Source organism: Fundulus heteroclitus, chromosome 6, assembly GCF_011125445.2.
Source record: "Fundulus heteroclitus isolate FHET01 chromosome 6, MU-UCD_Fhet_4.1, whole genome shotgun sequence".
NCBI classification, from domain to species: domain Eukaryota; kingdom Metazoa; phylum Chordata; class Actinopteri; order Cyprinodontiformes; family Fundulidae; genus Fundulus; species Fundulus heteroclitus.
The window spans coordinates 30,389,211-30,413,987 of NC_046366.1; the positions used below are offsets into that span (position 1 = coordinate 30,389,211).

The 24,777-nt window shown below is 39.8% G+C and overlaps 1 protein-coding gene across 1 annotated transcript; it reads left to right on the forward strand.

The window, feature by feature from the left end:
- The first annotated feature begins 182 nt into the window (after window positions 1-182).
- Window positions 183-22,400, forward strand: ncstn (nicastrin). The gene is made up of 17 exons (XM_036138586.1): window positions 183-240; window positions 1,798-1,899; window positions 3,524-3,647; window positions 5,232-5,353; window positions 7,123-7,268; window positions 8,695-8,839; window positions 8,979-9,091; window positions 10,225-10,377; window positions 10,475-10,579; window positions 11,659-11,736; window positions 12,075-12,244; window positions 12,342-12,444; window positions 13,141-13,239; window positions 14,412-14,499; window positions 16,191-16,354; window positions 17,337-17,549; window positions 22,072-22,400. The coding sequence occupies exons 1-17, from the start codon at window positions 183-185 to the stop codon at window positions 22,192-22,194; spliced, it is 2,106 nt and encodes a 701-aa protein (XP_035994479.1). The 3' UTR covers window positions 22,195-22,400.
- Window positions 22,401-24,777: the final 2,377 nt, after the last annotated feature.

Genomic DNA, 24,777 nt, shown 5'->3' on the forward strand with positions numbered 1-24,777 from the left:
ATATTAATTTTAGTTTTAGCTTTCAGAGGCAAAATGAGCGACTATTGGGGGAGAAAAAGAAAAATACACGTTTGACTACTTCAGAAGGAGCTCGTGTTTCTTTAGGAAAAGCGGAACCGGAAGCTGGATGTTTCTCAGATCTTCACTTCCTGTTGTGTTTCGCTGCCTTTCAAACCAGGAAGATGGATTTGCTGCCGAACAAATGGATTGTATATTCGACATTATGTTTGTTTTTCACCTGTAAGTTGCATTATTGCTGCTTAACTTGCGACGCTAACTGTCTAGTCCTAGCCGAAGTCTGTCTGTCTTTATTTGGGTTAGCTTGTTGGATTTCTTTGTGCCGCAGCTAGCTGGATGCTAAGCTAGTTTAGCCGTAGCAACCGCTTCCCTGTTTGCCTGTTGATCTGAATTTTGAGCTCCTTTTTATGAACGTCTAACAATGGCGCTCGGGGCTGGGAGTTATTTCGATATATTAAGAGCGACGTGAAGCTGAAGAAAATAACCGCATATCGTCTTGTCAAATGTCAGAGTTGACTTTTGCTCAAGAAAAGTAAGAAACGACGGTGAAGTTGGCTTTCGTTTCGACGCACCGGTGAAGGGCTGTTGTACTTTTCTTTTTCTTAAAGGAATCAGGGCCAATTTTGACGGGAGTTCTCAACACGGGTGCTAAGACTAAAATATTAAATACATAGAATCAAACATGAGTTATATTCTATAATAATAAGCTATATGAGTACAGTTTGTGATCTGGGAAACCTTTTATCTGTTTGTTAGCGCAAAAAATGGCGATATCAATGCTTTCTGGGGAATACAGCTCACCTTTGATCGAGCCCACTTTTATCAGTCAACGCTGTTATTCTCTACAAAACAGAAATTTCTTTAAACTAAACTTCACAATTAGACGAAGAGAAACTAGAAACATCATTCTTAGATTAGTGGATTTGCATTAATTAGATGTTCTTTGAAACAGTTTACTGTTTCTGATGTTTTTATTGGCAAAAGTTTTTTTTAATTTTTTTAAAAAGGCAAATTTTTGTCCTGCTTTGCAACCACTTCCTTTTAATAATAAAAAAAGTCAGTCCTAGTTTGAAAGGCAGGGAAGAGCTCTGAATCAGAAGCCAACTTCATCGCAGCAGCAGCTGGCCATCAGCGTGATTACTCGTGATTCATTCCCACCATACCAGACTAAAGCTACAGTTTTTTTTAATACTCATTTCATTGAAATACCACAGTCACATTAATAAAAACATAAAAAAAAAACATGAATCTGTTTTAGAGCTTAAGAGAATGCAAGGCTTTGTGATACAGCAGTTTGTTCCCCTTTTCCAGAAGGTACTTTTAACAACAAAATATGTAAATATCAGGAGTCCTACATATTAAGCTCTTAGGCTCTGCCTTAATTAGTAAAACATCTCTAGATTCTGGAAGCCTGTTTTTTATTGTTGTGATGCAGCAAACAAATTAAAAGTGTTTCCCAAATATCATTGAGTTTGGGGAAAAAAATGACAAAGCATGAACAAGTATTTGTATTTACAGATGTTACTTCCTTACACATTGTCTAAAATATCCATCCATCTGATTGCTTATTCATGGCTCCATATTTAAAGCGTGGCTGCTGTGGAAAAATCTCAGATAAGTCCATAGTGAAGTTTTGTATGGTTTGCTCAGAACGCTGTAAACTTTATAACAGAATGGGATTTTCACATGAACAGTGGGTTGTGTTAAATTACAGTTTTTACATCCTTCTTCATACATTTTATACTTTTTATGCATTTTTCCCCCTCTTTATTCTTACAGGTGTCAGTTGCAATTCAATGGAAAACAAGATCTACATCCCACTGAACTACACAATGCCATGTGTGCGACTTCTTAATTCAACTCATCAAATTGGCTGCCAGTGTGAGTATAACTCAGAGTCATAGTTGTCGGAAGGCCTGAAAATCACCAGAACCGAGTGACATGTAAAAAAAACGAATTTATTCAAATCATTTAAGTCATTTAAATCTATTCGCTGTGCTAAAGTTTGCAGCTTCGATTGCATCACTGTCTCATATTAGTCATAGTCTTTGTAAAATACATGACGTGTTTAACGTCTAGATCAAAAACTCTAGGGTCTGCATAGAAGGTCACCGGCCGACTAACATCTCTGCAGACCCCGCACACATCCTGCGCACAAACTGTTTAGACTTTTTCAATTCAATTTTATTTATATAGCGCCAATTGATGATACACATCATCTCAAGACACTTTCCAAAGTCAATCAGATTATACAGGTTAATCGAAAAGTTTTCTGTCTAAGCAAACCCAGTAGATTGCATCGAGTCTTGACAAGCAACATTCACTCCTCCTGAAAGAGCGTAGAGCCACAGGAGCCTGATGCTAAAGGATCTGCCTCCCATTCTACTTTTAGAGACTCTAGGAACCACCTGCAGACCTGCAGTCTGAGAGCAAAGTGCTCTGTTAGGAACATACGGGGTAATCAGAGCTCTGATATATGATGGAGCTTGATTATTAAGGGCTTTATACGTTAGAAGGAGAATTTTAAATTATATTCTTAATTTAACAGGAAGCTAAAATTGGAGAAATATGATTCTTGTTGATTTTTATCAAAACTCTTGCTGCAGCATTTTGGATCAGCTGAAGACTTTGAACTGCATTTTGTGTACTTACTGAAAGTAAAGAATTACAATAGTCAAGCTTTGAATTAACAAATGCATGGACTAGTTTTTCAGCATCAATCATGGACAGAACATTTCTTTTGCCTCCAGGTTGGCGCTACAGAGCGCTGTTTAATAAAAACCGGCCGCCACAGAGGCCGGTTCTTCCCGCAGGTTGTTTGTTGATACCCATGATAAAGAGTTGTTAAAGTTCTTAAAATACATTTGTCTTTTAATGCAGTGGCATACCATCACAACAATGTTTTTTTGTTAATTCTACCTTTTAATTGGAGTGTTGAGTTATTCCAGTGTTAAGAAAAGTTAATTATTTTCTTCCCCTAACAGTTCCTATAAATTAATCAGAAACATTCTTGTTTTAGTTGCTCAGGGCCTCGAGGACGTTTCAATCAGAAATCCCAGGGGTTACACAGGCTTTCATTGCACTTATTTGTGCTTTTAAATAGGAAAGACAAAATAAGACACCTTTTAAAGCTAAAGGTAGATGTCAAGAAATTAATTTAATATAATAGCTTGAATCTGCATGTATTTGCTTTCAGAGAAATAATTAAGAAATTAACTAAAATGGTTACAGAGCTGGAAGAGGACCAAAGTTTATGTTTCCACATCACAAAGTGGTTGCAATTTATTTCAAGGGATATAGATTATTTTAATGTCTTGAATTTAAATAAATAGATTTTTTGTTAAACGTGAAGCAACCAGTAATGTTGAAGATGATATAAATGCTTCTGTGTGTAAAAATCCTGAGGGACGACACAACCAATGACATCTCAGGGTGAGCTTCCAGGACGTTTACTGCGTTGTTTTATTACAGTTACTCATCTGTATTTATGTCCCTTGGATTTCAGCGTCTTTGTCAGGTGATGTTGGAGTACTCCATCTGCTTGAGTCAGAAGAAAACCTGGACTGGGTGCTTCGCACTGGTCTCCACCCTCCTTACATGGTGATCATGGAGTCTGCGCTCTTCACCAGGTACAGTTTGCTGCTTTTATCCAGCAGTGGACGCACCGATAGAGGTTGTAAGTTCAGGAAAACTCACATTATTTGTTTGAGTATATAAATTATTCACTATTCAATCTAATTAAAAATATCTTTTTGAAGTGAAGAGTGAATGTAGCTGGCAGGATTTTTTTATTTAAGATGGCAGGTGCATCTTATACGTTGCATCACCAGAATTTTACTTTTGTATTTTTATTCCAAAATGGAAACTCATAAAATCCAGTTCATAGTCATATAATTAATATTTATGTTGTTAATTTTGATGATGATGGCACATAGCTAATGAAAATTCACTTTCTCAAAAATGTTAATAATACACAGGATCAACAAAAAGGATTTTCGACCAGTAATGTCTGCTTATTAAAAAGTCTTGCCGTGTTTTGCACATGAGTTGCGCTCAGTTTAGGCTCCTTTTGCATGAATTACTGCAGCGTGCGGCTCTGCTGAGTGGTGCAGAAAGCCCAGGTTGCTTTGATTTTGGCCGTTAGCTCGTCCGCGCAGTCCTGGTAACATTATAGGCTTTAGGTCAGGTCATTAAAGCAGGTATTAGTGTTTTTTGGTCGTGTGGGAAGGAGTCAAACCCACTTAGATTTGAAATCAGCATCTCCGTAAAGCTTGTCGGTAGAAGGCAGCATGACAATTTCCAGGCTTATGGCTGCGCTGACTGTAAACACGGTAAAACACTGGACCTCAAGCAGCTTGTATTGCCGGCCTCTCCTGCGTTTCTCCAAACTTTAGACTTAAAATTCGAAAGGAAATATGAAGTATACTCTCACCTGGAAAGAGAACTTTGCACAAAAGTCCGGCTCTTTTTCTCTTCCTCAAAAGTAACACAGTTCTGCCGTTCTCTCTGGTTCAGGAGTGGCTTAACTCCAGGAATGCCACGGTTGTAGCCCATGTCCTGGATGCGTCTGTCCTTAGGGGCTCTTGGATCTATTAAAGCTGCTGCTTGTCCACCTTTACCTGCCACATTTTACCCAACCTTTTATTAATGTGCTTGAATAGAGCAATCGGTGAACAGCTTGCTTCTTTAACGTTGACCTTTGTCACTTACCCCTCTCAGTGAGGGTATGATTGACTGCTGGATGTCATTTCTGTTTTAAAACTACTTTTTTTTTTATTATTGGTGACACATCCCACTTATTGCACATTTAAAAAGCGCCTCAAACAGTTTCTTAAAAGTTCTCAGTCATGCACTCACTACTTTTATTTTTGTAATGTCATTGTTTGAACGTGTGTCTATTTGTTTTTTTTATTTTCCCTGCCTCAGGACGACAGATGTAAATTAGCAACTATGCTATAATCTGGCTCATTTACAATCTGTACAGGAGTATAAGATCATTCATGTTCATTAACGTGCACTGTCCTGATTAAATAAATAAATAAACAAACGCATAACATTGTCTTTTTCATAGTAGGTTTTCAAGCATTAAAAATGAACAGAAGTACATACATGACATGTATCGGTTTGTGTTTAATGCATCTATTTTAAATCATAGTTTCAGTTTTTGTGCGTAACTGGTTTCCTCTCCCACGTGTTGAATTTCCGTCCCTCAGATCCGTCATGATGAAGCTGAAGAACGGCTCCAGCAGGGTGGCCGGCGTTGCTGTTGTGGTGCCCAGCGCAAATCCACCGCAGGGCTTCTCCCCACACACCAAGTGTCCCAACGAGAACTCAGGTGGGTGGAGCGAGTCAGGCTAAAACGTGTCGCTACACATAAGGAAATAAAATGTTGTCAGGCAAAGGCTTTTAAATCATTGAGTGTCGATACAGATGGTTTAGTAAAACCGAATACTTTGAGTTTAGTTCTTGAAGTCATTTTTGTGGAGCTAGCGTTCCAATTATTCGGTTAATAAAGGTTATGTTTAAAGGTGCATAGCCACGTTATTTGACTTTTTATTTATTTATACGTAAGTAGCTCACTCTGGTTGCATATAAAGTTTTTCTGAAAGATTATCATGTTCTACTGGGGTATTATGTATTATTTTGGTGTTTTGCTCTTTGTTTTTGCTCAATTTGTTGGTAAATAAAGCCCTTTGTGTTTATTTATAATAACAATGGAAGTACAACACTGTGCATGCCCAGGGGATAAACAAGGAAGCAGTTAACGGATATTAGCATCTCCCAGCGAACTGTGGAAACAATGAAAAAACAGTCTAAGCTCCAGTGTAAACAAAAAAATGTAAAACATAAATGATTCCAAGAGGGAAAAGACTTGAATGTCTTTGGGAATACAGTCTGAACGTTGGTGTTCACTGAAGCTAAACCTGCCGAGGCTCAGATGTGACCGCAGAGTTGACTGACATGAATAAATATCCTTATCAATACTGTGATAATAGTAATGCACTTCTTAGCCTCTACAGTCTTAAATACAACCATTATGAATAAATTGATTGAGAGATTGGTTCTCACCTTGGTGCTGTGTCCCTGTTTCCATTTATGAACGGGAATTTTCTTTCTCCTTGATGCTCTGATATGAGGCTCTTAGAGTTGCTGTAGATCAGTGTATTTAATTAGTAACAGCTGGTGTTAATCTCGCCGAGTGGCCGCTTTACTGCGCGGCGTCAGGCTCAGTCCGGTATTATTTAGCATTGATTTATTAGTCGGCATCCTGCTTTCTGGTAGTTCTGCAGTACTGCCTGTAGATGGCGCCACGTCTGTTTATATCTGCTCATCTCGCCCGTTGCTGGGGTTCAATTTAGGCTCAAAAAGAGCAATTAAAACATTGTAAGGATAGACGCTTGGTGTATACAACCTTATTTGATCATGATCAAACGTTATTTTTTTATCTTTTTTTATAAGCATATAATGTGGCTATGTACCTTTAAGACATGTTTTGTGAGTATAAAACATCTGTTTACTAACAGATGAAAGCTGATGTTGTAGGTGAGGAAAGTGAAGCTATTTTAGGTATTTCCTGATCAGCTGGATGGTGTCATGACGACGGATAGTCCATTAGCAAGTCTTAAGCATTTATATTAAAAGCAATAACCAAATAAAAATGCAACCAAACAGGAATCTGAAGATGAGAAATGGTAATATTACCACCACCTGTTGGTGGTTTACCCCAAAGAAGTGGTCACACCTTGAATATATTGAATACTTCTTTAGTAGGAAATGACTCCTGAAACGGAAACTATACATCAACACTTTTAATCTAAACAGGCCAGAGAATTGGGTTTACATCAGCTTCTTATAGAGCAGCAGATACACGCCATTGGAAGACATGTCGACACTGTGAAACAGCAAAGGCTCCAAGGTTTATCCGCATGTAGATGCTGCCCCCAGATAACGGACCGTTTCTTTATTTATGCCACATCTGAGACTTATCTTATTTGTTATTTTCCCCATTAACGGCTTTCAACAGCCCCAGCAACCTGTAGTTTCAGATAACAGCTAACAAAAATGAAGAAAAATTAGCAAACTTCTTCTTTTTTTTGCACTCAGGTGTGTACTCGGAGAGCTACGGTCCGACTCTGGCCCACTGCAACACCACAGTGTGGAACCCCCTGGGCAACGGGTTGTCCTACGAGGAGTTTGACTTCCCCATCTTCTCCCTGAAGGACGACAATGACACGCAGCTCATAAAACAGGTAGATTTTGATTCCCTCAGAGATGGAAAATCGACTATTTTCCATCTCTGAGGGACGTATGAAAATAGAAATGATTGTTAACCACACAGGAACAACTAGAGCTTCCCCAAACTTGTCTGAATTGGGACAGAAACAGCTGTTTAGCAGCAAATTAAAGTGTTTTTATAAAAGTTAAGATGTGGCACAGGATGATTAAACAGTGACACAGATTAAAAAATAATCGTTTTCTGATCCCAAAATGGCCGACACTTTGCTGGTCATCCTCAGTTTCACTGCAAAAACAAAGCGGCTCACCTCCGCCATAAACGCTGGCTTTCAGTTCTGTCACATCTCAGTTTTCAGTTTCATTTTTCTGATACAGTTCTAAGTAAAAGTATTTGTACTGCTTGTGTTTTATTGGGATTTGATCGTAAAGTGGAAGTAAAAAAACAAACCCATGGCTTTCAAACTTTATTTAGAAATAAAACTCTGTGTGTATTTGGTGGATTCAACTCCTTCTTGCCTGTGTATAGATAAATAAATGCCAGTGCAACCGATTACCTTCAGAACTAGGGCTAAACAATTAATTGCGTTTGCAATATAATCACAATTTTAAAAAAATGCAACTTCCAAATCCCAGAGGTCTGCAGTTTTTGGCTATGTAACAATTAATGGATTCAATGCGTCCTTTAGGTGTCGGTAATATGTTTAATAAAGTGGGTTTTCTTCCACATGGAAGAGCAGCAGTGAGACAATCTAACTTTATTATTTGTTTTAGTGTTTATATAATCATACTTTTTACCAGAAACTTTCTGGAATCTCACCATAGCATTAAGTAGCGGTCAATCTGGTTAGTACATAAATTTGTTTGTTGGTTGCACATTATGTTCAACATGGATTGATGTCCAACTCAATTAAAAGCTATTCTCTTGAAAACTAATATTCTGATTAATAAAAACATTTAAATTTCTTGTTTTAAATTGTCCTTGTTTGCAAACGTCTTTATCTTTAGGGCATTTTTGTTGCCTGTGGTTAATGGAGGAAAAAGGTCAAAATTGAATCGCAATTATGGTTGAAATATATCGCAATTTTGATTTTTGGCTAAATCATATGGCCCTACTCAGAACTAATCTATACTGTGATTAAATACACACAAGCAGATGATATTTACAGAATAGTCGATCTCTGAAATAAAACCAAGTGTAACTAGTTGCCTGCAGAGTAAACACTCTGTAGTGCCACAGTCAGTATTTCATCACATGCGTGCCTATAGTTGGTCTATAGTGATCCGCTCAGTTTAGCTGCTCCCTCTGCAGCTACTCTGTAAAAGATAATGAACTTTTGCAGCGTCTTGTTGGACTACTGTAAAGAATTTGTGTTTCCTGCCTGTTGTCTTGAACGCGAGCCGAGGTAGAGGGTGACTATGCACATTTTTCTCTGTTCTCAGTGCTACGTGGACCACAACCGCCCCGTGAATGGCAGCGACCCCCAGTACCCGCTCTGCGCCATGCAGCTTTTCTCCCACATGTCTGCCGTCACCAACACGGCCACCTGCATGAGGAGAAACACCAACGGCTTCACCTTCAGCCCCGGTAATCACACACAGCATCGCCGAATAAAAAACAGCGGCTTTTCATTCTATTCGATGTGTGGTTCATTTCTTCTGTGTGCTTTGTGTTACTGGTAGTTATTACGTTCCAACATATTGTTCTGCTTGCTTCCCCTGTTTAGAATCAATTTGCGAGCCTTTGGGTGACCATAATATTTGGGCCCCTGCTAAACCTTTGAACACAACACAGAAGGGCCACAAGGCGGGGGAGAGTATGGTCATGGCAACGGCCCGGGTTAGTGTCATCGTGATCTCTTTATTTCTGTATTTTTATTCCTCTAAAACAGTCAGACTTTCTCATTAGTGCTGGACGATAATTCAATAACAATATATATCGGATCGATAGACCTATATGGATGATAGAAAAAAGGGTCAAAAGTTCAGTAGAAGAACAGTTTTCTTTCATTTTGTATTCTGGCCAATCATGTAGGTTAATATTATAGTCACTACATCCTCCCAACCAATCACAACACAGACCCAGGAAGCTCTGTCACCAAGCTCCCCTTCAGAGAGTTCAGAGAGCACACTTTCTTTTTTTTAAAAAGCCTTGGGACTTGCTCAACAGCCGGTCTCGCGATGTGACGTCACAAACTGGGAGGTGACAGTACTATTCTTGACCAAGATGGACACCTCCACATAAACATGATTAAATGAAAATTACTCTTAATTAAAAAAAAACGTATCATTTATTGAACAGTATGTAATAGTTTTTTATTTAAAGTACCTTCAGCAGTTTGAATTCTGATTTTGACCGGACTTTTCTTTGAACCAACAGCATAAAACGTCCAGGGCTGCACTTAAAATACATGTTTTGAATTTGTTGATAATTATCGATATCGATCAATATGATTTCTATTTTATCGATATGCTTTTTTTCTATATCGTCCAACCCTAATTCCCATAACTTTTTTTTTCACACTCCCCAAAAGTAGAACAAAATGTACAATAAACTCCCCAAATTTTTGTCTAGAAAAGTGGATTTTATTATATTTTAGTGTTCTTGCAATGTGAACCATTTAAAATTGAAAATGGTGATTGAAACTCCTATTAAGGACAAAACTTACCTTTTCCCCAGAATGCAACTGGTAGCAGCTAAAAGTATTTGGAAAATAAAAGTGGGTGACATTTTTTTCCCCAGCACAGAATCGTTTTTTGTTTTTTTTATGTGTGCATGTTTTTCCATTGGTAATTATTATAGTGAAGTAAAACAGAAACATTCATGGTGACATCTATCTTACTCGTTTAACAATAAAAATTTAATTTTCAAATATTATACGAAGAAGTTTGTGGCAGCATATTGTTTGATTAGTCGGAGGGTGGATAAATTTACTCATCTTTCTGCTTTTCCCCCTGCCTCCATGTCTTCAGCTTGACAGCAGATCCTTTTTCTCTGAAATCGGTCCCGGAGCAGAGAGTGCGGCGTCTGGGCTCGTCACCCTGCTGGCGGCTGCTCACGCTCTACGAAACGCCACCCAGGAGGCTCAGCTGAGCCGAACCATCTTCTACACGTTCTTCCACGGGGTTGGTTCGGTCGCCACTTTTAACAAACGTCGCCAGGTTCGATTTGCTTCCCTGCAAGCCTGTTCGCCTTTAACCATCGCTTTTTCTTTACCTACAGGAAACGTTTGACTACATCGGCAGCTCGAGGATGGTGTATGACATGGAGAAGAATCAGTTCCCTATAGATCTGGACAACGTTCACTCTGTGCTGGAGATTGGACAGGTATGCGTCGGAAAAGTCGTTTTTCTTTTATTTTAAATCATGAGGCAGCCGAAACTACGAGATGTAACAGTGTAAAGGCCCGTTACGCCGTCAGTTGTCAAAAGTACGCTTCATTAGCTGACAAATGGACTCCCTTTATTGAGGGTATCCCCCCCTGACCTATTACCATCTGCTCAAATTGTTGCACTTTTTCCGGCAGCAGTGCCCCAGACACGTGTCCTCCCTGCAGCCGCGCACCTGACCCAAATAAAGAGCTGCTGCAGGAACATTTAAAGTCTGCTAACATGTGGAGAACAAGCAGAAGAAAATATGCGACTGTCTTTTATAGACAAGATTAACACAAAACGTTGATTTAAGGAACTTTTCCAGGCAAACAGACAGATGTAAAAAAAAGAAGAACTGCTGAATGATGCTTAAAGCTAAGAGTACAACACAGATGTTACATATTAAAGCTCCTGTATCTGCATCAGTGAAGTTATAAACCTCCTGGACCACATAAGCTAATGCTAGCTGGTATTAGCTTGACAGACAGCCCAGTGACCGGGTTCTGACGGTCCGGGCTCGCCCTGGAGTTGCACCATGCAGCTCTTAGTTGTATGAATGCGTTCTGAAAAAGTGAAACAACACATCAGCATATCTTCCATTGCGCAGACAGATAATCCTGGTGAGGACCATGATGGCGTCTAGTTGTTCGTATTTCTCGTGTCCCAACCCAAACCCCAAATACTATTTACCTTCTTGTTATTTAGAAACGATCAATATAGGCCTTTAAAGTATAACAACTAATGTTGTGTAATCGTGTATAAAGCTGGTGCATGCTGGATGAATGTAATGAATCGTGAGGTTATTTTTAATAATGATCAAAATCGTTTTTCACATCGAAGTTTATAATGAAAGAGAGACTGCATTGGCTGCTGCAGCGTCCTGTCAGTTTGTGACGCCACCTTCTCTGCACATTGTGTTGTTTTGTACACGGTGGTGCAAATTACATTACACTGTTCTTGTTTTCTTTGTGTGTTTCTTTTTGCGTACTTAACGCAAAACGTGAATTGTAAATTACGTTGAATTCTGTTTTCCAGGTTGGACTGTTTTCCAGCTCGAAGGTCTGGCTTCACACAGATCCTGTCTCCAGGAGAAACGGCAGCGTCGAGGAAGAGGTATGACGCTTTGCCCTGCCTGTAATAAATGGTAGATTATTGTTTTCAGGTGAACCTAGTAGGTTTCTGCCTCAGAGCTTCTGATAGCAGAATTAGTAGCTGACAGGTTTATACTCACAGCACACGTCCGTTGAGTCAGTCTGCAAGTTAAGGAGCTTTCATGTTGCGTTTTTATCTTGGTCTTATTTAGTTTTCCTTAATGCAAACCACACGTGATTCAGCGTCCAGGCAACTTGTGTAATTTGGTGTCCAATCCTTTTATTCCACTGATGCTGGATTAAGAAAAGTAATTGTGGGGAGAAGGAGATTGCTGATTGCTCTCTATCAATCTGCTGTAGGTGAAGAAGCTCGTCTCCAACCTGCAGACGGCCGCTAAAGGTTTAAACGTCTCCGTGGAGGAACCCGGCGTCACCCAGCCGCTACCTCCGTCGTCCTTACAGAGGTTCCTGCGGGCTCGGCCGTTCCCTGGCGTCGTTATCCAGGATTACAGCTCCAGTTTCGCCAACATGTATTTATTGTTTTTATTTATTTTTTGGCTCGGGGCCTTGTGACGTAACCGCCATTGACTGTAGTGCTGGTGGATGCTGACTTGTTTCTGTGTGCAGGTACTACCAGAGCATGTTTGACAACGCAGACAGCTTGAAGATGTCGTACCCTCCGAACCTGACGCCAGAGGAGCAGCTGAACTACGTCACCGACACGGCAAAGGTGAGAGCTTATACGATGGTACGGCTGCTTGTTAATGTTTAGACTGATGTTTAAAGGGGACAATCCACTTTTTTTAACCCTTTAAAACATTTAGTTGTGTACCTCGAGTCTCTATTTAGGCATACAGTTTTATTGTAGTCTCTCCAGGAGCTGCATAAATATCTTTAGATTGTTTTTCGGTCATATTTTTTAAGCCGTTCAGTTTTCTCTGTTCTCTATTACAATTTTTTAAATAATTACGTCACGTTATTTGCTGCTAAACAAGGTCATGGACTTCTGGCTTGAAAATTTGGACATTTTTATTTCCCACCGTGACTTTTTTGTAGTCCAAGCTCAAGGATAAAATAAGCTAAAAGTAGTTTCTGCTTTTTGGTGTACTAACAATTTGTTACACTGCATCGTCCTCACCAGGATTGTTTTTCAGTGTAACAGTGGATGGCTGGCAGCAGGTGTGTGTGTGTGTGGGGGGGGGGGGGGGGGGGGCTCCACTTTAATATATAGACCACAACGGAATGATGCAATGCCCTCCATCGGACCATTTATGCATCCGTCTGTCAGTCCACCAATCTATCCAAATGTCCACCCTTCATTCCTTTATCTGTTTATTAATCCATCTGCTTGTCAATCTATCCATCCTTCCCTGTCAGCTATCAGCTGTTGTTGAGCTGCAGCTCTAAACGTGTTTTCTGTCCTCAGTCTCTGGCTGAATTGGCGACCATGGTGGCTCGAGCTCTGTTTGTTCAGGCTGGAGGAGAAGAAAGCCAAGTCAGCGCTATTAAAGCAGACGAGCTGCTGGTAAGACGTTTATTAATGTGTTGTACAAGGTCGATTCATTCATTTACGCACCATCTTGATGTTTATTTATTTATTTTTTTGTCTATGTCTATTTTACACACAGTTCATCTATTAACATCACAGCAAACAAGAATAGGATGCATCTAAAAATACCTTATAATTGAAAGTTAGTTTATTTTGGTCGTTTTATTCAAAAAGGAAAGTTTAATTCTAGTGAAGCAGCTAAATAAATATCACAATCACTTGTTTTCAAAAGCTGAGAGAATAAATTACAGTCCTGATGAAAATAAAGTATTCCACATTTTATATTTCAGAGCTTTTTCTGTATTTATCTAGATTTTGTACAGGGAGCCTTATTTTTCACAGACTATTACATTTTGACAGTTCTGTGAAAAGTGTCTTCTTACAGATTTCTTAATGTGTTTAGGGCTGCAGCTATCGATTATTTTAGGAATCCATTAACTTATGGGTCATTTTTTTCAAGTAATCAAAGGAGAGATGAGTTAATATACCTCAATGAACCTCATTCATTGAGGTATGTTGTTTTGGACTTATGAAAATAAACATTTAATGCACATTTAAATGCTTTAAAAATGGCAAAAAACATGTAAAATATGTTTTTTGCCAGATATAAAAATTTAATGCACACAACATTCCAGTCTAATAAAGTCGGGCAAATCTGAGACAGGCCTTAATGTTGTTTTTGATCTGAAGAGAAGCCCATAAATCAGCGATTACTTCTTTACAGCCAAGGTCAGATGTAAACTGCTCAAGGCTTTAATATGTAAAATTTTGTAATGTAGAAAATCTTGGATACTTTGTGATTTCTCCATTAATTTTCAAGTGTTGTTTTCACATTCTTTATAAGTAGCTGTTTTTTTTCATGTTTAATTGTCTGTGACTATAACTTTATAAGCAATTGGTTCATAAATATTTAACCCTGAAGTTTTTAACACGTGGTTTTCAGACGTTTTATTTGTTTTATGTCATGAATGATGTTTATTTTTTCACCCTGTTACAGGTTATGGTTATTTACTTCCTGTCCGTGATGTTAGATGTTTTCATAAAAGCTTTTCTTATGGATCATAAATTCTGTATCAGTGGATCGTTAATTTACGGTCAGTAGCATGTTTTTCCCATGTGATAAGAACCGTGTCGTCATTTTGTCTCAGGTGAGCCGAATGCTGTACAGTTTCGTCATAGCGTCGAATAACTCCTGGATCCAGGAGCTTGTGTCTTCAGAGTCTGCGGCTCAGCTCAGTAAGTCGTTGTTTCTTTTTAATACAACTAAATTTGAACTTTTATTTTCCTCCGTGAATACATTGCCTCACAAAGTAATCCTCCCCCTGGGTCTTTTTCATATTTTGTCACGTTTTTTCTTTAGGATTCACAAGTTGTTGTTTTTTTCTGTAGGGTTTTATGTGACAAATTGTATTACGTGAATTAGTTTTCAGGCCCTTGTGATCCGATACCTCTGGATACAATCCAGTGCAAAAAAACACAAGTCGCACCGGGCTATACCTATTTTTATTTATTTATTTTTCAACTGACATTTAACCTGGTAGGCCAACTTATTAAATTGCACTGCTGCATCCACACCCGCTGAATAACGTGGAACATACCTGGGAGGATGAATGGGGTAAATTAACAACTCTGAACCAGCAGGTTTTATCCATCACATTTCAGCGTAACAGCCCGTTATGCTGAAAGTTGTCAGAATTACGCCTAAATTAGACCGTGAGCGTAACGGTGCTACGTGCTAAGCTAACAGTACGACACGGATGTTTCAGAGCAACATAAAGCTCACTTACATCAGTGAAGTTGTAACCTGCCCGGACAACAGACCTGTAAGCTAGCGCTAGCTGCTATTAGCTTCACAGACAGCCCAATAACAGGGTTCTGTCACGGTCCAGGTCCCTACAAGCTGCACCATGTAACGCTCTGCTGCGTGAATGCAGACGGAAGCAGCTAAACAACAAACATGTGTTCAGTCTATAAGTTAATGTGGTACAGAGCAGAATATAGTTTTCACAAGCCTAGAGCACTCTCTTGTGGCTTAAGACGGTAATGTTTACTTCCTGGTTCATGTTGGTCAGTATGATATACCATTTAGAATTGATATACAAGTCGCCGGATTGGCCAAACTATGGTAATAAAAGATAGCGCTTTATCTAGTCTGGCGACCCCAAAGCGCTTTACGCTACAGTGAGATATTCACACCTTGACGGTGGTGAGCTATATTAGTAGCCACAGCTGCCCTGGGGCAGACTGGCAGAGGCAAGGCTTCCAAACATAGGTGCCTCCAGGCCCTCTGACCACCGGCAGCAGGTAAATCGGGTCAAAAACTGAGACGATTAGAGCGGGGGATCAAAAAGAAAAAAAAAGGGATTTATGGTCTGAAAAATAGGGTAATCCTGGTACTAAAAATCCCAACATAATAACATTTAAAGGAGCATTAAGCGATTTTTCACCACCAGGTGGAGCTTGATCATCGTCTGTAGACCAAAACAAGACGTGTATCAAGCCACGCCTCTCTCTAGCTCAGCACCCATTTCCCTTCTCACTATTTGCATGCTTTCAAAGGATAAAAACAGCAGAACAGTATCACCGTTTTGGAGGAACATGTCTAGTGAAGAAGTGAGTTCCTGATAACTTTATAATGCTGTTAGAAAGAGAACCATTTGGTCAGATGGGCGTGCTCTCCGCCGTTGGATGCCAGGCAAGGGCATTCGTAAAGTAGAGACTGAAGAACAAGACAGGGTGATGGTGTGTGACGTTATAACATAGTCCATCTAAAAAGAAACCTTTAGTTCTTCACAAAACAATTTTTTAGTACTTTCTATCTAAAAAATTACATTTCCGTTATTGCTCCTTTTTAAGTTTTTGGGTTGTAATGTGAGGAAACGTGAAGGTTAAACGGCACTGTGTGAATATTCTTTGCTTTCTCTCAGTCAACGAGACTGCGAACTTCTACATCAGCGTGGAGCGGCAGACCAGTTTACCGACAGTCCTGGTGCAGCACCTGCTGGCCAACCTGACTGGCAGCACCGCCAACGTCACGCAGGAAGACTGCAAGAACCAGAGAGAGAACCAAGACGACAAGGAGAGCAAACATGTGAGGCTTACAGTGGCTTCAAAGACAAGTTCTTCTTTTCTGTCTGTCTTTTTCTCTTTTGGTTCTTCCTATCTTTTTTCTTTTTATCACTCTTTGTTTTTTATCCCTCTTTCTTTGTTTTTTATCCCTCTTTCTTTCTTTTTATCATTCTTTCTTTCTTTTTTATCACTCTTTCTTTCTTTCTTTCTTTCTTATCACTCTTTCTTTCTTTTTATCACTCTTTCTTTCTTTTTATCACTTTCCTTTTTTATCACTTTCTTTTTTATCAACTGCCTTTCATTTCTTTTTAAATCAGGGGGCGGCTTTTTTAACACCTTCTTTTTTTTTCACATGCGGCTTTTAATCATCTCTGCTCTTTCTTTATTGTTTACCCGGTGTGATTTCACCTTTTTTTTTAGCACTCGGCGGTTGGACACTCTCTCGCTTAGCAAGCTTTCTTTATCACTCGTTCTTTATCACTCTCTTGCGGGGATCACGCTTGGGTTGCAACCTGGGTCGGGGTATCACCCGGCTGTGCTGGGGAGCACTCGCGGAGATCACGCTGTTGGGGTATAACTCTTTTTCTTTGATATCTTGCTCTTGTTTCTTTTCTTTTTCTTCTTTCTTCTTTCTTTCTTTCCACCAAAACTTCTTTCATTCCTTCCTTCCACTCAGTTTGCAGATTTAATTTTCATTTAAATGAAATGATGAAATGTGAATTTTGAAATTCACATGAAATTTTAAGAATTAATGGGAACCAAGTATAAAAACTAATAAAATTGTCTTTATAGTTCCTTATATTTATTTATATAACATATATATGCCATTTTAGTTGTGACCAGTTAAATTTAAAGGTTGTAATAAAATAACAAAATAAACGTGAAAAATGTATTCTTCTTCAAATGAACTTCATTAATTTTAACATTAGCAGCTTTTCCCCCTATTGAACAAGGACACCAGTACGTTTCTATACCTCCGCTTAACTTCTTCTTCTCTCCTTTAGTTGTACAGCTACTCTTGGGTTCAGGGTGCAGCGCCTCCCAACAGCACGGAGAGGAAGGGTTTCTGCGTTCGCTCCACGGTGCACGGCACCAAAGCCCTCTCCCCGGCCTTCGAGCTGGAGGACTACAACTCCCAAGACTACTCCACGTGGACAGAGTCCAACTGGAAGCAGATCAAAGGACGCATATTCCTGGTGGCCAGCCACGACCTGGAGGTAAATCAGTCGGCGAAGGCGACACACAGCCGTGTTCTGCTTAATGGCCCGCGGTGTTGGGGTCTGTATCGTCTGTTGACCTGATACCAGCGTTATGTAGGGATCTTTTTTATTATTATTATTATTAGGAGGGATTGTGGCTCCTGTGCCGTGTTGGTCTGGAAGAGTATTAATGGAATTAGATGTTCTGAAAAAGGTTGAAAATAGGAAACAGAGTCTTTAATAATGTTTTAATCTCCAGACTTTATGCCGTATTTTCAAATAAAGTTCTGATTTTTCTATTGTTTTAATACAGGACTGTTTGCTTTGATTTATAAGTAGCTTTATTTGCAGTGTCAAAGCTTAAGTTGCTGTCCTATTCGTTGATCATTTTGAGTTTTAAGTTCCTGGAAGAACTCGGGTAAATCCATACATTTCAGTTTAAAGAATCTGCATAATCTGTTCTAGGCTTTTTAAATTTCTAACTCTAAGGGGAGAGTGGTGGCCTAGTGTTACAGCAGGGCGCTTGCAACCAGGAGAAGAACACAAGTTCCCAGGTTCAAATCCCACAAGACTGCCACTGTGGGTCCTTGAGCTACACCCTCAGACCCAGAATGCTCCCTGGTTGCTGCACAGTGGCAGCCCTCTGCTTTCTGACAGATGGTTAAATGCATTTCACTGGAGCGAACAAAGCTGCAACAACAAATAAACATGATTATTTTTATTAAATGTACCCCACAGCTAGGGCTGGGCGATATGGATTAAAAAATAAATCTCAGATTTTATCATACCAAATCCGATTAATCGATTTTTTTCCTCCTTTTTGTTTCATAAAAAGAAATTAAAGAAATTATTTTAAAACCTTGCTTTTTATGTCAAGCATTTCGTCAGGGAGTTGACCTGAATTCAAAGTGTAACTAAAAACAAGCTGTGAAACATGCTTGTAAAAACAAGATGGCAGCCGTGCCATTATAAACAATGAAAATATAACAAAACATTTGCTGCTAGTGGTATTACACATTGAGCTAAGAACAAGCTTCACTGCACTTGTGAACTTCAAACTAAGTTTAAAAAAAAAAAAGTAAATAAGTAAATGAAGTACCTCATATTATGGTAAAAAAAGTTTCTACTTAACAATATTTTGACAATACATTTGCCTAAACATATAATCAGCATCACATGCTGTTCTCTTCATGGAAACCCAATGAGTGTATTGGCAAAATAAAATCCAGATTTTCCAAAAAATGAAATCTTAAAGAATTGTAAATTCGAATTAATCGATTAAATTGATTTATCGCCCAGCCCAACCCACAGCTGATAAAGAGGCCGACTTTACAGATAATAAATCTTAAATGTTTTCTACTCAGGGGGTTCTGGAAAACCCTGGATGTCTAAATGTGTCTGCTTAAAATCACCTTTTTAATGCAGCACTGTGTCAAACTTACCTGACAGCCATAGGATTCTCCGTCGCAGACTTCCCTCCTTGCAGCAGGATGTACTTGAACCAGCGGCGATAACGTAGCTCCAGACGTAAATCAGAAACTAAATCACAGCTTTAGACAACAGTGATGCATTTAGTGAACTTTTACCACAGCGTACTTATAGGGTGACTACTCTGTGCAGTCCCGAGTCTTCCCTCTGTTCTCAGGTTCTGCTTCCAGACTTTCTTTTAATCTATTAGGTTGATCTTGATCAGCAGTTCTGGCTTTTCTTTCTACTTTTTCTACCTATTTTTGCTTATCAAATTTGTTTTGAGTCAGGGTTTTAACACCAAAGCGGGTTTGGGTGCTAAAGGATGCTTTGAACTGGTTTGGTTTTCCAGATCTCTGAAGCACAGAATCTGATACTGTGGTTTTATCTCAGTATTATATCTGAGCGGCACCAGCACAAAGCCCGCTTTTGTTCTGGTGCCTCTGGAGACAAGCAGCCGATCAAAGTGTTGGTAGCGCCATGTTTAAACCGCCCAATTCCCTGAAATATTAGAGTATTAGAAGATAAAAGGAGCTCACGTTCGTTTGTGCTTCCGTTTATTTTCTATGTGACCCATCATGGTGAAGAAGTAGGGCTGAAGTGGTGCTTAAAGGCTCTTTGCTTCTCCCCGGATCCATAAAAAGCAGTTCTGACCTGGTTCTAAAGGCGCGAACAAGGCGAATGGAGCGAGTGCTTTACATGTTACTCCTGCTAAAGGCGCGATCAGATGAACAGTCGGCGATTTGAACGTCGAGAATCGGGCAAATGGAAGTGAAGCAACTCGCTCGAGTTCAACAGCCTGAACCTTTCTGTTAATTTGCTTTGCTTTAAATGATAAATGACTTGTACTTGTATAGCTTCAACTAGTCCAACAACCCCAAAGCGCTTTACACTACAGTCATTCACACCCTGACGGTGGTGAGCTACGTTAGCAGCCACAGCTGCCCTGGGGCAGACTGACAGAGGCGAGGCTGCCATACATCGCCGCCATCAGGCAATTTGGGTGAAGTGTCTTGCCCAAGGACACTATGAATGTGTTACATGCTGTATTTTCTGGACCATAAGGCACACTAATTTCTTGCCAAGTGTGTAATATCACTCCTTCACATCCACAGCTCTCTATCCGTCTCTGTCAGGAGGACAGAGTAGTTGGACTAAACTGCCCTGTTTCTAACATAAAGCCAAAATAAATGTAACTTTTATATTTAATTAACTTTCTAGGTTTATTGTGGCTAGCGCGTACTCTAGGCTGCCTTTACATGAATGCACTTCTAGTTTCAACATTACAGTCAGGCAGTTTTGTAGACAGCTCAGGGGTCCTTTCAGGTAGTGACACAGTGTACCGTAATGCTCCTAATATCCATTGAGTGGAGCGGCTTCATTGCTAAACAAAGTCGTACTTTCACATTTTAACAGATTTTTGAGCACATTGTACTACATAAAATCAGCCAGTAAGCACAACTTTAATCATATTTAAGGCTCGTCTGATTATAGGGCGCACCATCAATTTGTGAGAAAATTTAAGTGCGCCTTATAGTCTAAACATTACGGTGTGTAGTACAGTTAGTACAACAATGATGGATTCGTGTCCCAGAGGGAGATCCGTCCCCCGACGCAGGGCAGCACGCTGCTCGTACTGATCAGAGATCAGCTGGTTTTGGACTGCGATGTGTTCATGTTGGTTGAAACCGCTTTGATAAAATAATTCAGTAAAGTTTGGGCAAATGTTCACAGGGACACTTGAATAAATACAGAGATTTTGTGTAATTAGTGTCTCTTCCTGGGCTGCTGTCCTCAGCAGCAGTTCAGAATAAAACCAAGGAAGGACCAAACATTTTCAGACGTTTTGGAGCAAAACTGGACTAGTTATCTGGAAAAAAAAAAAAACGCTTTGGTGGAGAAACTGTGAGAGAAATAAATGTTAAGCTGCTTAACTCGTGGCTGTGAATTTTTCTGACACAACAAGGCTGCTAAACTTAAGGGGATAAACCCGTGTTTTGTTGACACAGAAAACGTAGTGTAAAAAGCGACCCCTGATCTAACTTAAACTCCTATTAGTGGCCGTCTGTTATCTATTATCTGGACTCGCGTGTTCGTATTATGAGCTGATTCTAGATTACCATCTGAACGTTTTATGATGATCGTCTGACGGATTCTTCAGCTCTGGTCTCTGCTCACCCGCCTAACGAGTTTTTCTATGGTTTGAAACCCAAGATACAGGATAGACTTGTGTGTTAGTCAGCTAAAAAGACTGGAGAATGAGTGAAAAAGCAGCTGCAGGCCCCTTTGGACAGCCCGGAAAATCGCTTATCATGGCGTCTTTAAAGGATTGCAAGCAGCTCTGACTGCTTTGGAAGTAGGGCTGGACGATAATTCAATAACGATATATATCGATTGATAGACGTGTGGGGTCGATAGGAAAAAATAGGGTCCATAGAAACAGTTTTTCTTCCTTCCTTTCAGCCTATCATATTAGTTGATGCTACAGTCACTACTTCCTCTATATATAAAGTTCCGGGATGCAAGTTTTTCTCTAACAGCGCTCCCTAAATTGTGCAACTGTTGCGGGGAATCAGTGCAAAATGAGCTGCAGTCTGCGTCCTCCTTACACGCCACAACCTCGGACCTGCGAAGTAACTAGTGTACTATTCCCACCTAAATAGGCTATTTTATTTATGTATTTATTTATTTGGTATATTTATTTTGGTCTTTATTTAATAATAAAGTCTTTATTTAATATCATAACTCAGGTCTCTTAAGTTATTTTTCTTAAAAAAAATTCTGTTGTGGTTAAAAAAAAGTAGGTTAAATAAAGATTTAATTGGAATTCTGTGTTTGTGTTCTTTATTAGAATTAAATAATTTAGCAATATAATGTCCAGGCAGAGCTGCACATAAAATATGGTTTTGTCGATATCGATCAATATGCATTTTTTTTTTTTCGATAAGCTTTTTTTCTATATCGTCCAGCCTTATTTGGAAGTGAAACAAACTATATAATATGTTTCATTTAAAGGGTTTGCACAGTTATAGATAAGTTTTCTAGGGCTTAACTCCTGCTGTCGCTCCTCCAGATGCTGACGCTGGGTTTGGGCGTCGCCGTGCTGCTCACCTCCCTCCTGCTGACGTACGTCATGAGCTCCAAGGCGGACATACTCTTCAGCACAGGGAGGGAACCCACCAGCGCCACCTACTGATCCACGGGGAGAGACGTCTTCTCCGGCCCGCCGCCACCACTACAACCCCCACTCCTCCTCCACCTCCTCCTCCAACTACAACAACATGCGCTAGTATTACTCCTGTCCCCAGCAGACTGTAAAACCCAGCAGGTGAAGGTACACAGACTCAGCAGCACAGGCGGCGGCTTGGCTCACGATGCACCCCCCCCCCCCCCCCCCCCCCCCCCCCCTTCTGCTCACGGACTCAGGACTGGACGGATCTGGACTCTTCAGGGTCAAGAAACCCTGGTCAGGCACCAGAGGGGCCCGTGTCGGTGGACGAGATGTTTTTATTTCTCTTGAATTTGGGGTTTCTGTTGTTTTTTGTTCTTTTTTTTTAATGTCGCCGAATGTTTTTTCTTTTTTTTTGTTTACCGTGTCACGGGACAGGCACTAAACGGTGAGCTTTGCTCTGAGCGAGTGTGTGTGAGGACCAATCTGGATTAATTTAGTTTGTGAATGATTACAGGTGTGTGTGTGTGTTGGAGCGTTAGAGCCTGAACTGGGGACTGCGATGGTATGTGCAATACAGGAGCCGTCTTCTCTGTAAATGTTAAATTATCGACAGTTTTTGAGCCGATGATCAGCTAGAAACAAAAAAATAACTCTTTTTATTGAATTTCCGCCTTTAAACTGACCTGGGATGGGTGAAGCTGGGACATTTATACTGTTCGTGCCTCCATGTGTGCATTGGTTTGTTTCGACATCTGAGTGGAGGAGATCCCGAACCTCAGTAGGGAAGAAATCTTGAGTTTTAACACTGAAAATGTGCCAGTATCCTTTGCTCCCCCCCCCCCCCCCCCCCACCCCCACCCCACCCCCACCCCTTCCGGCCCCCAATTCCTCTTTTTCTCACTCTTAGGATAACGTTTTTGGACATTTTGACCAAGGTTCTAATACTATTCATGAAATAGCTGGAATAAATCACAGGTCTTCAAGACGACAACATCAAGAAAATAAACATTTGCTTTTTTTTTTTCTCTCTCTCTGAGTTTTGCTTTGTGATCTTTTGCAACATGTTGAAGCTATTACAAAAGGAAGAAAAAAAAAAGCTAATGGTAGCACTTTATAAACTCCAGTAATAATACTGTGGCTTCAGTTTGCCACATAACCCATAAAAACCGGTTCGTTTTATGAGAACTTACAAGTTTTCCCCTTCCTTTGGTGGGTTTTTTATCACTTCTTGTGGAAACATCCAAAGCGGCAGCCGGCTACTTACAAACACGGCATAAAACAACGGCCTTCACCGCTGTTCGTATATCCAGCTTTTGCCAGCGTCTACATGCTGGTGAAGATTCATCCAGGTCATGATCATTCCAAAAAAAAAGTTACAAAACAAAAACAACTGGACTTTTATTTATTTTTTCCGAAGTTTGAAGACGTTTCGCTTCCCATCCAGAAAGCTTTCTCAATTCAAAATGTCTGGAGTAAGTGGAGATCCAAGCTTTATGTTATTGCCCATAGAAGTCTTGTTCTGGATTAGATGACATGCAAATTAAACCGAAACTGCTGTCCGCCTACACCTTAAGGACAAAAGACACTCTTTTGAGAACCAAAATGTTCACATTTTGGACAAAGACAGATGTTTTGAAAGGGGTGTGAAGGAAGCTGTTTAAGTTAAGAGATTAAAAAAAAACAACCTTAAACAGAAGTGGAGGACTTAGGTTTCAACTTTCAAAAACTTACAACACAGCAATAGGTTTGATTCCTTCCAATTTCCAACGATGACCTTAATGACTAAGGGGTGGATAAGTTTTTGGTTTAATTTGCATGTTTTCTAAGTCATAACGAGGCCTTTTTGGGCAATAATATAAAGCTTGGAACTCCACACTACTCCAGACATTTGAATTGAGAAAGCTTTCTGGAAGATAATTCAACAACGATATATTTCGATCGATAGACGTATGTTGCAATATAAAAAACAGGGGTCAATAAACAGTTCAATAAAAGATCAGTGCATTCTAGCCTATCATGTAGGTTAATACTACAGTCATTACTTCCTCCCAACCAATCACAAACCCAGGAAAGCTCTATCAGGCCTTAAAGAGTTCAGAGAGTACGTGTTCTTTTTTTTAAAAACTTTTTTAACACTTAGTTTTTGTAAAAAGCTGGATGAATAAAGGCTTGTTTGAATCCATTTATTTAAAAATGGGTCATTAAGCAACAGCATAAAATGGCCAGGGCTGCACTTAAAATGTAGATTTAGAATTTTTTTTGACAATTATCGATATCAATCAATATGATTTCTATTTTATCGATATGCTTATTTTTGTTCAGCCCTAGTTTTGTTTTGTAACCTTTTTTCTGGAAGCAGTGTCTACATGTTTAATAAGATTAATATTCTGGAAGAACAAGGACCCAGTTTCAGTGCTCTGCCTGGAAACGGTCTATAATGACAGCGACGGCTGGCTTGGCTGAAGATTCTACAACAGACGCACTTTAGATGCTCCCATCATCGTGTTTCTGACTCTTTGTCTTGTACTGAATACGGCGCAGGGCGACGGTTTTAACCCTTTCTCCCCCAAACATCCTTTTAGTTAGTTATTTATTTTACCAGGAAGT